At 37.7% G+C, this 14,498-nt stretch overlaps 1 protein-coding gene across 1 annotated transcript in view; it reads right to left on the bottom strand.

The window, feature by feature from the left end:
• LOC114051177 (WD repeat-containing protein 49-like) overlaps nt 1–14,498 on the bottom strand; it is a 77,670-nt gene that overhangs the window by 30,858 nt on the left and 32,314 nt on the right. Inside the window, 3 exon segments of the mRNA XM_027873392.1 lie at nt 4,999–5,183; nt 6,711–6,860; nt 7,367–7,531. Of these exon segments, the coding sequence (XP_027729193.1) occupies nt 4,999–5,183; nt 6,711–6,860; nt 7,367–7,531 (500 nt within the window).

Genomic DNA, 14,498 nt, shown 5'->3' with positions numbered 1-14,498 from the left:
GAGAGAGAGAGAGAGAGAGAGCCATATGTACAAAAATATTTGTAGCAGTTTTTTTTTTTGTTTCAGCAAAGGGAATGGGTGAACAAATTATGGTATGTGAATGTACAAAAGGGTCAGCTTCATAGAACATCTGAGAAGACTTGCATGAACTTATGCAGAATGAAGTGAGCAGAACCAGGAGAAAAATTTACCAAATGACTACAACACTTAAAGGAAATAACTATGAAAGAATTAAGAGGTAGGATTGATGCAATGATAATGATGATGATGATGATGATGATGACGATGATGATGATGATGATAACTAGATTCATATAGCATTGTAAAGTCTACAAAGTGCTTTACATGTGTTGCCTAATTTTATCCTCATAAGAACCCTGTGCTGTAGGTGTTATCATTCCCATTTTACAGATGAGGAATCATGACTCCAAAAGGTACATGATGAATCATATAGAAGCACAGAAGCTAACAATGGAATATCAAATTGGGGAAGAGCAAGGAGGTCAGCTTGGCTGGAATGAAGAATGACTGAAAGTGAGTGATATTAAGTATCTGAAAAGATAGGCTGGAAGTAGATTGAAAAGGGCTTTAAATGTGTGTATTCATATGAAGCTAAGGATAAATTTTATTTATTAAATAATATTCTATCTTAGAGGCAATCAAAAGTCACTCAAGATTCTTGAGCAGGTAAGTGAGATAAGGGAGCCTCTGTGCTGTCCACATAAAATAAGAATGAAAAACCCAGGATCCTGAGGAATTAGCTTCTACCTTAGGATCCGAAATCATAAACCTGTTTTGTTTGTTTGTTGACCCATTTCTTCCTTTCTGCTTTTGTTGACCTTCTTGGGTTTTGGACTCTATTTTTGAATCTGAAACAAGGATCAGCTTGACTAACTTGCTTAGATTTAACTTGCCTACCAGGTACCTTACCAAGAGAACATTGTATACAGTAACAGTAATATTGTTTTAGGAGTGACTTTGAGTAAATAAATTATTTTGTCTATTATAAATACCCAACTTAACTATAAAGGACATATGAAGAAAGGAACTATCTTCATTCAGAGAAAGAACTAGTTACTAGAAGTATATATAGAATGATTTTACATATATGTATATATAATATACACACATGTACAGACATACACACCTATTTTTATCTAATGGTAACCATCTCTAGAGTGGGGAGAAGGAAAAAAGGAAAAAATTATAATATAATTCTGTTATGCATTGAAAGGAATAGCAAGTTGTACATAGTAGATTTGCAGTTTCATATGCAATAATCTTTTTTTACTGTACTGTTATTGAAATGCTTTGTTTTATCCCATAAATTCAAAATAAAATGAGTTTTAAAAAAGGTTTTAGAAACATTAAAGAGTAATGAAAATGGGGAAAAAATAACTTTGATTTAGTTTGCCTACCAGTTGCCTACCTGCAGCTCCCTATTTTCGTGGACCCTCTAAACCTGGACTCTACTTCCTTACTTGAATATTTGCTACTTAATTCCTGCCCCCCCCCATAATGACCTTTGACTCTTCACCAAAATAAATCTATGATTTCTACTAGATCCCCCTTATGCTTGGCCAGACTCATATTCCCAACCTCATCTGGCTGACATTCCTGCCTTCCCTTGGGGCAAATGCTTTTAGAACAACAATAAAGATGGAGATTCCATAATTTTGGTTTTCTCCTTGTAATGGGGATGGTATTTAAATAGTTTTTGTGGATTGCAGATGCAACTGTAGGACATATGTGACCTTTGTAAGGGCGAATGCTTTCTGGACATTTATAGCTAAGACTTGCAAATGAAACTATTCCTGAACTTATTTTATTAGCTCCCAAGTGAAATGAAGACTAGACAGATCATGCCTCATTGCTGTGGTCACACCTGAGGATGAGATAATTTCAGTTTTTCTGTTTGTTATGGTGTGAACGCCTTACCCTTTCAGTACTTAGGCATTCTGAGCACCTCTTCCATAAAAATGGAAAGCAGGCAGGAAAAGGCTGACTAGAGGAAAGTAACACCATTAATTACTTTAGTTTGGCTTCAACAAATGTTGCTAGGGGGAGTGAGGTGATGTTCTCCATTCTAAGGATTCACATAAGTATATATATATATATAATATTATATACAATACTATATATACAAATATTATATTATATGTTGTATATTATATTATGTTATATTGTATTATGTTATATACAATATTATATATATATATATCTATGTATGAAGTATATAAAAGTAAAGAAGCATGATGAGTCATCTCATCTTCTCTCCACCAACAATGAAATGGAAGAAAGGTCTATCATGGGACCTGGATGAGAACTTGACCCTGCTTCTCAAAAAAAATTATTTTATACACAAACACACATAAATGTACATATATGCACACATCCATGTGCATATATGTATGTATGTATATCAGTCAATGAATAAACATTTATTAAACACTACTATGTGCCAAGCACTGTGCTAAGCACTGGGGATACAAAAAGAGGCAAGCCCTCAAGGAGCTTACAATCCAATGGGGGAGACAACATGTAAACAAATCTATGCAGTTCATACTACTTACAGGATAAATAGAAAATAATTAATAGAGGGAAGGCACTAGAGTTAAGATGGGCCAGGGAAGGGTTCTAGTAAAAGATGAGATTTTAGTATGTACACTAGTTAATTTACAAATTAGTTTAGTATATAAACTTAAGGATTATCAACAAACCAAAATCAAATAAACATATAACAGATTACAACCCTTGTAGTTACAAAAAATAGAAAACAATGAATGAAGAAAGATAATGCTTTTTTTTCTGTGCCCCCCCAACTTCCACGTACATGCTTCTAGAGCAGGAATTAAATCATAATAACTTTAAGTACCAAATGATGACATTGGATAAACATTTGTTATCGGAAAAACTGTGAGTACTTATGAGTTTTATCTCATAGGAGTCCTACCATATGAAGAAATTTCAGTGAGATGGAATGAGAAAAGGGAGGAAGACTTATTGAAAATCATGGGAGCAGAACCTGGAAATCTGGCATTTTACTTGCCTTTTCTAATCAGATGGCACTGTCATCTCTGGGGAAAATTTAATGGATTTATTATGGTAGAGTTTGACCCCAAAATGCCATGAGCTAGATGGTGCTCAGCAAAGCAGTACTACAAGCAAATGAAAAGTATTGATGAAGTCATATGATTCATTTTAAAAAAATGCAGACTTCTTTCCTCCAGGAAGATTCCACAGGTACCTACTTGCTTACCTACTTGCTTGGCAAAAATTATTTGCCCTAGGTAAGTAACCATAAATAGCTCATGTTTTTGTAGTGGTTTAAAGTTTATAAAGTTCCTTCTTCACAACAACCCTATGAGGTAAGTAGTGCCAGTATTATTGTCCCAGTTTTGTAAATAAAGGAATAAATAGACTTAGAGAAATTAAGTGACGTCCATGATCGCATGGCTAGTAAGTGTTGGAGCCAGTATTCCCTCTTGGGGCTCTGACCTGAAGTCTAATGCCTTTGCTGCTATGTCATGCTAACTCAGCTCCTTAAAAAGCACGATTACTACTCTTCCATTTTGTTGGTCTACATTGCCAAGTCCTACAAATCACAAATTGTAGTTCTCTCTTATTTCCCTTTCTATCTGTTCTACCTTCTTACCTGTTGCCTTCCACTTGGTCCCTGCCTCCAACCCCAGGATGACACTACACAGGGCCCAACATGATTGGTGAGTCCTCACCTAGAATGTCTGTATCATCAGAAATTCTAGCCAAGCTACTTATTTTTTTTCCAGCTCACTCACTGGTTATGCCCCAACTCCACAGTCTCCCTTTTTTTTCTAGACTTCATACAGTTATGCTCCACTTCCAACTAGTTTCCATCTTGCCTTTATGTATTGTTTTCCTTCACTGGAAGGCAAGCTCCTTGAGAGTAGGGACCTCAATAATCTCTCTCCCTGTCTGTCTCTGACTCCCTATCTGTCTCTCTCTGTATCTCTCTCCCTCTGACAAAATTCTTAGGAGAACAAACTATGGGGGAGAAAACCTCACAGGGTATTCCCTCTATTATGAAGATTATAGGAAGAACTTAATATGAGCCTTGAGTGTAAAACAATATTTTCTGAGATTTATATAAAAATTATGGGATAAGCGACCTATCAATAATACGGCCACCATTTCACCTGGTCACCAAATAATGCAACTTGGAGAAAAGCCATTCATAACTGATCCTATGCTCTTGTAGCTTCCAAAGCAGCTTGGATTTGTCCTCAGAAGAGGGGGCTTTGTTTTTTGTTTGTTTCTTTTTGGCGAGGCAATGGAGTTAAGTGACTTGCCCAGGGTCACATAGCTAGTAAGTGTCTAGTGTCTGAGGCTGGATTTGTATTCAGGTCCTTCTGACTCCAGGGACAGTGTTTTATCCACTGTGCCACCTAGCTGCCCCCAAGAGGTGGGTTTGAATACAACCTTTGTCATTTACCCACCAGTCATATAACCCTGGGACAATTCATCTTTATAAGCTTTAGTTTTCTCATGTGTAAAACTGGACGAATAATACTTACACACCTTTCTCACAGGGCTGTTGCCAGGGAAATGCTTTTAAACTTTAAAGTACTATTATTACTTCTCTCACAGAATTGTTGTGTCTCAAATGAAATAATAAATATGAGCAGCAGCTGGATGATGCCATAAATATAGAATACTGGATCTGGAGTCAGGACGAATTCATTTCAATCTGGCCTTAGACATTGACAAACTAGCTCTGTGACCTTGGGCAAGTCACTTAAATTCTCTGCCTGTTAACTCATCTATACAATGGAAATAATAGTAACACTTATCCCCCAGGGTTGTTGTGAGGATAAAATGAGATAATATTTATAAAGCACCATATAAATGTTAGCTATTTATTATTATTAGATGGAATACACTTGGGAAACAGCAAAGTGCTAGGTAAATGTTAGCTATTTTTATTACTCATTCAATTTTAGCCTCTGAAAACATCTTTACCTTTCACGGGACATCTTTCTGATGTAGTGATGGGGCCGCTGGGTTTCCACATTCCATACAATAATTTCTCCATCGAAGCTGGCAGTAGCAAGAAGGTCAAGAGAAGGACAGTAATCCACAGCTAAGATATCTTCCTTATGTAGTTGTCCTCCTTTCCAAGACTTATCTGCGTGCACATATAGAGCCTAGGAAGAGTCAAAGAACTCTACTAAGATGGGCTAACGGTGGGGGTGTTTCACCCCCCCAAATTAGGTTAGGCAAATTCTTTCCAAATTCCAGGACCTAGACAGAGTTCTTAGGGTTCACATGACTGCTGGTTACCACCCCCACCCCCACTCCCCAATGTGAATAGCCTAACTTATTCAATAGAACACCTTGACAATGTCTGAGTGTCCTCTGGGGGTAGATAGTCTGTCTTTAACTGCTGGTAATTAGAGGAACCAGTGGCATAACTATCAACTTCATGTCCCTTCAGTAATCTAGTGTTTTATTTCTCCCACCTCACCTATTCATCCTCCCCCTCAGCTGACTCTTGAAATTACTATATTTCTCTCAACATCTTTATGCTGATTATATATTTGTTTTGCCTTCAAAGGGCAAGTATAGGACTCTTTACTCTCTATATACCCTGAGTATCTTCTAAATGACTTTGTGCTCTGTGGGAACGCAACAAATGTTTACTGTGTAACTAAGCATTTCTCAAAACCTCAGAAATTTTATGCTATTCCCTGTCTGTGAAAGGGGTGAAGGTTGGATTATCTTACAAAGCTATAGGTTTGTGTGAATTGAGCAGAGTGAGGTGAACAGAATCAGGAGAACAATTCATACAATAACAACATTATAAAGAAAGCAACTTTGAAAGACCTGAGAACTCTGATCAATAAAATGACCAAGCATGATTCCTGGAGACCAATGATGCTGCTGCTCCCCACCTGACAGAAAGGTGGTGTGCTCAAGATACAGAAAGAGAGATACGTTTTTGGATATGATCATATAGGAATTGTTTGGGCTTAATTCTGCATTTTTGTAACAAAAGGTTTTTTTGTTCCTAGGGTAGGGGATGGCAGGTGGGAGGGTGAGAAAATAAATATTTGCCAATTGAAAAAATAAAATTGTTTAAATAATTGAAAAGCTATGGGAAAATACAAAAATAAATAAGATATAATTCCTGACTTTAGGAAGTTTCACACTAGTCAGAGAACCAAGTCATAAGTATGTCATAGTTGTAGGTACTTAATAAATATTTGTTGATTACAAGGGATATTACCAAGGCAATAAAGAATATGATGCATCATATGACTGGTTCAGACTAGGGATACTATGGGAGTTTAGAAAAGGGGACAATACTATGGATTAGAGTAGTCTAAAATGGAGGAAGAAATAGCATTTCATAATATGTCATTGGTATATCAGTTTGAACTTATTTATACATTGCTGCTGTGTAATTGTCATTTTTTTGTAAATTTGTAATTGCAATTGTAAAATATTTTTGTATGTTCTCTATTACTTTCATTAATCTTCATACTCCTTAGAGAGTAACAATTGTCTTTTTTTTTGTATTTAGTCACTATTTCTGAGCTTAAAGTAAATACATGAGCCTATGAAAATCCAGGTCTTCCCATTCAATAAGACATATTGTTGTCTGACTAGTCTCACAGACCATGGTTTGTAACAAATGCCACCTATCCTCCCTTATCTCTAGGCTAGCTTACCTCAGGTTTTGAGCAGTCATAAACGATGATTTTCCGATTCCATCCCACCGTTAGGAATACATGTTTTCGAACTGGGACTACCCCTGTCACTTCTGCATCTTCTACCATCTCCAGTTTGTGCAAGATGTGACCTCTCTGAATATCCTAGACCTGTTTATATAAGAGTGAGGTGAGTAAGTTTTAGGACCAACTTTCTCCCACCTTCATGGCAATACTGGATAGATCATTCCAGTATTTGTTCTGGGAGCTCCTTCCATAATATTTCTCCCAGTGAATAGAAAAGTAGCATGGTATAGTGGCTAGAGGAGGAATGTTGGCATGAGAAAGACCTGAGTTCAATTCCAACTACTAACACACGCTAGCTGTGTAACTATGGTTAAGAAACTTAACATCTCAATGCCCCAGGCAACTAATACTATAAGGGAGAACAACTCAAAACTGACATTGAACAGTGTCTTACTTTGACAATGACAAGACATTGACAATGTCTTACTGACATTGGACCAGTAGTGGTAATAATAACAACAATAATAACAGCTGGTATTGATGTGATACTCTAAGGCTCATAGAGTACTTTGGTAGCAAAATGAAAATTATGAAGCCAAAAGGTGTAACTTGGTTGTGCCAGAGCCCTTCTGATTTGCTTTCCCACATACTTTGACAGTGCCATTTCTGGCAGCTGTGATAAGCCTTCTACCTGAAGTATCTAGGGCCATGCAGGTTAATTCCTCTTCACCATGAATGTTCTTTAAAATGAATTGCTTCATGCCAGTCTCAATATCCCACACTGCAATGGTGGAGTTGTGACATCCTGTCACTACCTGCCACGAGATAAGTTGGTTTCAAATTCATATTAAATTGTGTATATTGAAACCAGGCTAACAAAAGTTCTCAAATGATATGAGTAAAATATATCTCTTTTCTCTTGGTTAACACGAGTTTTGACTCATCTCTTAAACATCTGATGATCAAGCATTCTTTGAATATCTACCATCTGCAAGGCAGTACTGTGTTAAGCATAGGGACAGTGTGGTGCAATGATAAGAGCACGGGATCTGGAGTTAGAGGACTTGACTTTGGTTTTTTTTTTTTTAGGCAATTGGGGTTAAGTGACTTGCCCAGGGTCACACAGCTAGTAAGTGTCAAGTGTTTGGTCTGAGGCCAGATTTGAACTCAGGTCCTCCTGACTTTAGGGCCAGTGCTCTATCCACTGCGCCACCTAGCTGCCCCCGAGGACCTTTGAATCCCATCTTTTCTACTTACTAGCTGTATTACCCTGGGCAAGTTCCTTTCTCTTTTCTGGGCCTCAGTTTCCTTATCTGTAAAATGAGGAGCTGGGATTAGTTGATATTTAAAAAGCTATGGGAGTTACAAAAATGATTAAATCATAGTTCCTGACTTCAAGGAGCTGCAGTCTAGTTGAAAAACCAACTCATAAGTATGTGAAAAGCTGAATAATAAAAGAAATGTCAGAGTCGTAGGTGATTAGTAAGAGTTTGTGAATTGAATACAAGGGATGTCACGAGCCTGTACAGCATTATATGTACATACATTATATGAATGTCTGGGCAAAAGATGCTATAGGAGTTGGGTGAAGGGGGCTTCTGCAGGCAAGGATCTCTACCTCTTGCAGTATGGATAGCTCTGTCGGCACATGTCCCTGAGTTGAAACGAAATCTACCTCCCTATGGTTTTCATTGATTAGTCCTTTCAAAGCTAAGTCGGATAAGTCTGCTGCAGTGGCATGCTGGTAAAAGTTTAACAATCAGTTCTCCTTAAACACAAGACACTTTTGCTAAATCTGTATTATTAACATTTTCTCCATCACTTCAACTCTAGATATTAACAAAATAATAAATCAAGCCCTGATTTGTAGCTTTGCCTACTTTTGAGGTGTAAATGCTCACATCGAAAATTTAACAATTGGTTCTCCCATATAAGCTGGCTCCAGCACACTGGGACTCTGCTCCTTCTTTCACATGGTAGCCCCTTAAATACATTTATCATGCCCTCCATAAGTTTTTCCTTATTCAGGATATATTATGCATACAATTATGTGTAATACAGACAATGTAAATATATATATATATATATATGTAATATACATGTTAAAGAGAAATATTAAGACTCATTGCACTCTGTGTTTTGGGGCTCAAGTCTTTCAGAAACAATTTTGTTTAATTTAACATTAAGCTAATATCTAAATAGCTCTAGCTTGGAGAGAGAGAGAGAGATAACTAAACTGGTTTAGTTCCATCATGCCCATTCTGCTTCAAGACAATTTTAGGTAACATAGGAATCTAAGAAGAAGAAAATCATAACATATTAAAATGCAGTTTGAATGAACATTTTAGAATTGTTGAGTAAACAAGTCATTATTCCATTTCTTTCAGGATTCCTCCCCTCCAGAGATCAATTGAACTCTTTCCAGGGACCTTTATCAAGAATCCTTTTTGCATTGGAGGTAGACATTGCTTCCTTTTCTTTCTTTTTTTGGCTAGACAATGGGGTTAAGTGACTTGCCCAGGATCACACAGCTAGTAAGTGTTATGCATCTGAGGCCGCATTTGAACTCAGGTCCTCCTGACTCCAGGGCCAATGCTCTATCCATTTCACCACCTAGCTGCCCCTATTGCCTCCTTTTCAGTGGAATAGAGGGCACTTCCCTCTGGTGGTTCCTAGCTAATCACTCTAGGGAAAGAACAAAGGAGAATTTGCCCTTAGCTGGGTAAGTAACCCAGTTATTTTAGGAGTGGAAAAGGCAACAAGAGGAGAGTTAAATTTGATTATTATTCTTAAACCATTTTCCTAAGAAAGGCCTTTTTGTCCTCAACCGATCACCCATCTTTCTGAGGAGCTTTTCCCAGGTGTTTGTAAAGGGCTTTATAGAAAAATATTTAATATTTTCAGTTTTACTAAAAAAAGAAGTTTTTAATATGCTTATACACATATTTGCATGTAGATATGTATGTATATGTGTGTGTTTTTAAATACGTACTGATATGACATTTATTTGAGGCCCTTCACCATTCTGATCACCTTCTACTACAATTATTCTAGGTTGTCAACATTTTTATGAAAGTGAGGGTCCTGGGATTGCATTATCAGCGTTCTCTAACCGCATTAATACAGGACTCTTCACAGTGTAAAATGAAATGGAACTCTCCCATTTTGGCTAGGTTTTTCCTCTCTCAATGATGGGAGACCCCCAGGGCATAAGAAAGGATCAGTTTCTGGAATTAAGAGGTATATGTAGACTTTAAGAGAAGAAATAGAGACAGTGATGCACACAAGACCTGGATTGAGACCTGGGCATATATATTTCTTCCACAGGGCATCATGTGCACTTAAGAATCCATGTCACCCTGAGATGTTAAAATAGCAACATATAGTCTTTCATTTCATATCTGAGATGAAACTCTTACTGGTCCTAGGTTATAGGCTCCTGTTCCTTCTGAAAGAACATAGCAATATCATAGGCCAGGATTTCAATTGAGCCCATAGCTGGAGACAATGGAGACTATGGCAAAGTAGCAGAGATGTCATGTCCAGCGAAGAGTTAAAAGCCCCAGAAACCCATAAGAAGGACTTTATAAAATGAAGGTCAGATGAAGTGACTCACCCAGAAGATATTGAATGCTCAATAAAGAGCAGCCACTATTAGGTGTGGAAGTGGCTCCTCCTGGCACACATAGCAATAATAATAACAATAACAATCATAATTAGCACTTGTTACATGCTTAAAGATTTGCAAAGTGCTTTACAAATACCTCATTTTATTCCTACAACAACTTTGGGAAGTAGGTTATTATTATATCTATTTTGTAGATAAGGAAACTGAGGCTGAAAGAGGTTGAGTGACTTTCCAAGCGTCACACAGATAATAAGTATCTGAGTGAGGATTTGAACTAAGGTCTTTCTGACCGCAGTTCCAGTGCCCTATCCACTGTTCTACCTAGTTGCCTCTATATGCCATTGCCATACCTGTTCTGTTATACCTTTGTACTTATGAACTCTCTTTTGTTTACTATCCATACCAATTAGTACTAAGTGTATTTAAAAAACAGTGAGTCATAGGTTATTGGGAGTAGGTGGGAATGTTTTGTCTTTTACTATGACTTTTCAGTAAATATATTTGTTTTGAGCTAATTGTATCACCTGACTGACTACTAAAAAATAGCATATTGGTAGGGAGTCATGAGCTATAGTTTTAGGAATGTGGACCTACAGAGTACCCAGAATATCCATCCTTTAGGGGACCAAATTTCTGAGAGATTTAGGTGGAGGTCACTGTCCATATAGGTGCTAAATTTCATACAACTCTCCTTCAAACAGCTCAGGTTCCATAACCTTCAAAATTATATTTCTGATTTCCCTAGTTGATCTCTCTCTCTCTCTCTCTCTCTCTCTCTCTCTCTCTCTCTCTCTCTCCCTCATATATACTTTTATTTATTTATATGTGCATGTTAAGTCCCCATAGTAGAATATAAGCTACTTGAGGCCAGAGGTTATTTCATTTTTCTCATTACATTCGTAGAATCCAACATAGTATCTTGTACATAATAGGCAACACATTGTTTTACAGAATTGGATTGAAGGTGGGAAAAAGATATGTGTATATGCTTATATGAGGTCCCATCCCTTTCATTTTAAAAATTACATTGTTCAGTTTCCTAAACAATGAGCAGGAAGCCAAATTTAGGTGAAACTTAACTTCAAAACACTTAGAACTTGTGGACTCCAAATCTAACTCGTTCTTTACCTATGCAGTACCTACTATGGACTACCTTATGACTTACACTCACACTTATAGGATGGGTCTTCCAAAAGTGGCTGGCACCTCAGATTCTAGGGTATATCCTGTTGGTCCACTCTACTAAAACTATAGCTTATGAGCCTCCACCAATGTACTTCTCATAAATTATAAGCTAGTAGACATTATTAGCTCTTATCAAAGTTAGCATGGTAAAAACAGTGGTTGCCAAACATTTATCCTCCTCAGTTACCCAAGACACACTCTCCAAAATACATGCAGTGCCCATGGTAAGAGTAGGCACAACCTTAGTAGTAGCAAGATGCATATAAATGATAGATGTGTCCCAAATGCTACAAACTTTTGGTACTTTGGGGCCTGGGAATTCATTCTCTTTTCATACAATCATCATACTGGCCACCTTATATGCATTAACTTTGTAGGGTGGGTTGTTTGGCTAGGTTCTCTTGGTCTGCTCCTTTTCATAGTTCAACCTTCTGATGCCAGGTGCCCCATTCTTTGAAGAAGCTTCTGACATCAAAAGATTACTTTTTTATAGTCATATGTATGTGGAGTGTATATATCCATGATCTCTCAGCTCTGCCTTGAATCCTTCAAACTGACAAACACTTGAACTGCTGGATGGAGTTTTCCCTAGGTTGATGCTGGACATCCTGACTGTTGAGGTGAGAGAAGAAAAGAGAAATTTTCCCTTGCTCCAGGATTTAGCTAGTTAAAGACATGCAAAGGCATGTCTAATTTTTCTTATCTAAGGAAATCACTCCATTTAATAACGTCAAAGGATGGGGTCCATACTGCATCAAGGGATTTCCTAGTATAGCTGTAATTCTACAGTTAGTTTAATGCCTTGTTGCCATATTAAAACCTTATGATTTGTGACTAAATCTTGTGATTACATCACATGAGCAAGGGAGGAAGGGAGTGAGAGAAATAACATCATTCTTTCCTTATACTCATAATTTCTTGCTTGTTATCACTTTCCTTGAATAGCAGTTTTTCACAGGGTGTAAATGCCATGGACGAAAGGATTATCACCTTGGAGTCCTGCAGAAATGAGAACCAAAGGACAAATTCCACTGAAAATGCTGAAGGTTGTGGAAAGAGGGATTTGGTGATGGTTTATTTGCTACTTATTTGATATTCCTTTCTTTCTCTGGACCTCAATTTCCCTATCTGTAAAATGAGGAGACAAGATGAATTCTAAATTTCCTTAAAGCTCTAATTCCTATGAAATTTGTTTCTTGCAAATGACAGGCATTAGTACTTCTTAGAGATTGAGGCCAACTGAATGAGAGTGTTCACAGAGCCCTACAAGGGATCCTATCTATGCTTTTGGCATCTGCTAGGCCATATGTTGTTGTTCAGCAGTTTCAGTCATGTCCAACACTTCATGACCTTGTGAATCATAGCATGTCAATTCTGTCCATGGGGTTTTCTTGGCAAAGATACTGGAGTGGTTTGCCATTTCCTTTGGTGAATTAAGGCTACCAGACGTTAAATGACTTGCCCAGGGTCACACAGTTAGTAAGTGTCTGAGACCAGATTTGAACTCAGGTCTTCCTGACTTCAGTCTCAGTGCTCTGTCCACAGAGCTACCTTTCAATGATGAGGAGTCAGTCATCTGGCATCAATGCAGCACTGTGTGCCATATACAAACCATATTAAGCCAAATAATGTCTTCTATTTCATAGAATCATTTAGTCCAATCTCTTTATTTTTCCAGATGAGTAAACTGAGGCTCTAGGAGGTAAAGTGACCTGTCCAGATTGCACAGGTAGTGAATAGCAGTGTTAGAATTTGAAATAAAGTCTTCAAATTTAAATCCAGGCTTTTTCAATTACACTAAACATCATCTCAATACTTTACAGTAATTTACCACATGGAAGAAGTTTCTAGAATACTTGCAATGATGTACAATAGAAATGCCTTGGAGAGATTTTGAAGCATGTGTAGACATCATGGAACTGATTCCAGTCTGTTAACCACACATTGAAGAGGAACTCTTTTGATTGACTGGCGGCACATTCAAAAGACACTGGGTAAGTAGAACCGTGACCTCTTCTCCCAGTGTTGCTTCTTCCTAGTATCTGGTGTTACTTCTTTTTGACAGTGCTGTAAGGAGAGGGACCTTTGCATTTTTCCCTCTAAGGCTATCATGTGGCCCCATGAATAGAAGCTCAGCTCTTTGCCTCAACATATTTTGTTCTGTTTTGTTTTCGATTGAAGGCTAGCGTCTTGTGAGTTTTGAAAGGTTAGGAGCCATCTGAAGTTTGGGAGTCCAGGAGTCAAGTTTATGCTGGGTTTTTGTGACCAGCCTAGCACTGATACCCTGAGGAGCAAGGGATGACTTTTCAAATCCAGCCTAGCCCTTTGGTAAGCTGAGATGATTAGCACAGTGATTGGCACAGAGTAAGTGCTTAATAAATGCTTGTTGACTAGACTGGATGAGTCAATCATCTTGTATCAATGCAGCATGTATGACTGTTAACTCGGTGAACCCAACAATAAATAGAAACTGTGTTAAGGCTGTGTTGTTTCCCCAGAGACCAAGGAATTATAAGAGAGAGTGTGACCTTGAAGTGTTAGGGGGAAATATTTGTACTTTCATGCTTACTTCTTCAATATTCCCAAAATAAATATCCCTTTGTAAATTCTAATTGACGTCAATTAGTTAAAGGGAACTGGGGTGCTATTTTTTGTTGGCTCACAGTGAGGAGCAACACTCTTGGAATGGGATCTTGAGCCCATTAGAGAAGGAACATCCCAACCCTCAGGAGAACTCTTAGATCCCCAAAGGGGTATTGTAATTGACCTCTGAGACAGTGAGGCCAGAGAACTATTTGTTAAAATAGAAAATCTCAGAGAAGTTAAGCTATTTGCTCAAAGTCACACAGCTACCCTGCTTGTTGATTGACTTGGTGACTGATGAAGCTCAGGACTCCTGAGTCTAAGTGCCTTTGTAACTATTGCCCAAAAGGAAGAAGATAGATAATGTATTTGAGGAAACTTCAGCA

Source organism: Vombatus ursinus, unplaced genomic scaffold (assembly GCF_900497805.2).
Source record: "Vombatus ursinus unplaced genomic scaffold, bare-nosed wombat genome assembly UNPS02014801.1, whole genome shotgun sequence".
Classification (NCBI taxonomy): domain Eukaryota; kingdom Metazoa; phylum Chordata; class Mammalia; order Diprotodontia; family Vombatidae; genus Vombatus; species Vombatus ursinus.
This window is presented reverse-complemented; position numbering and strand designations above follow the sequence as displayed.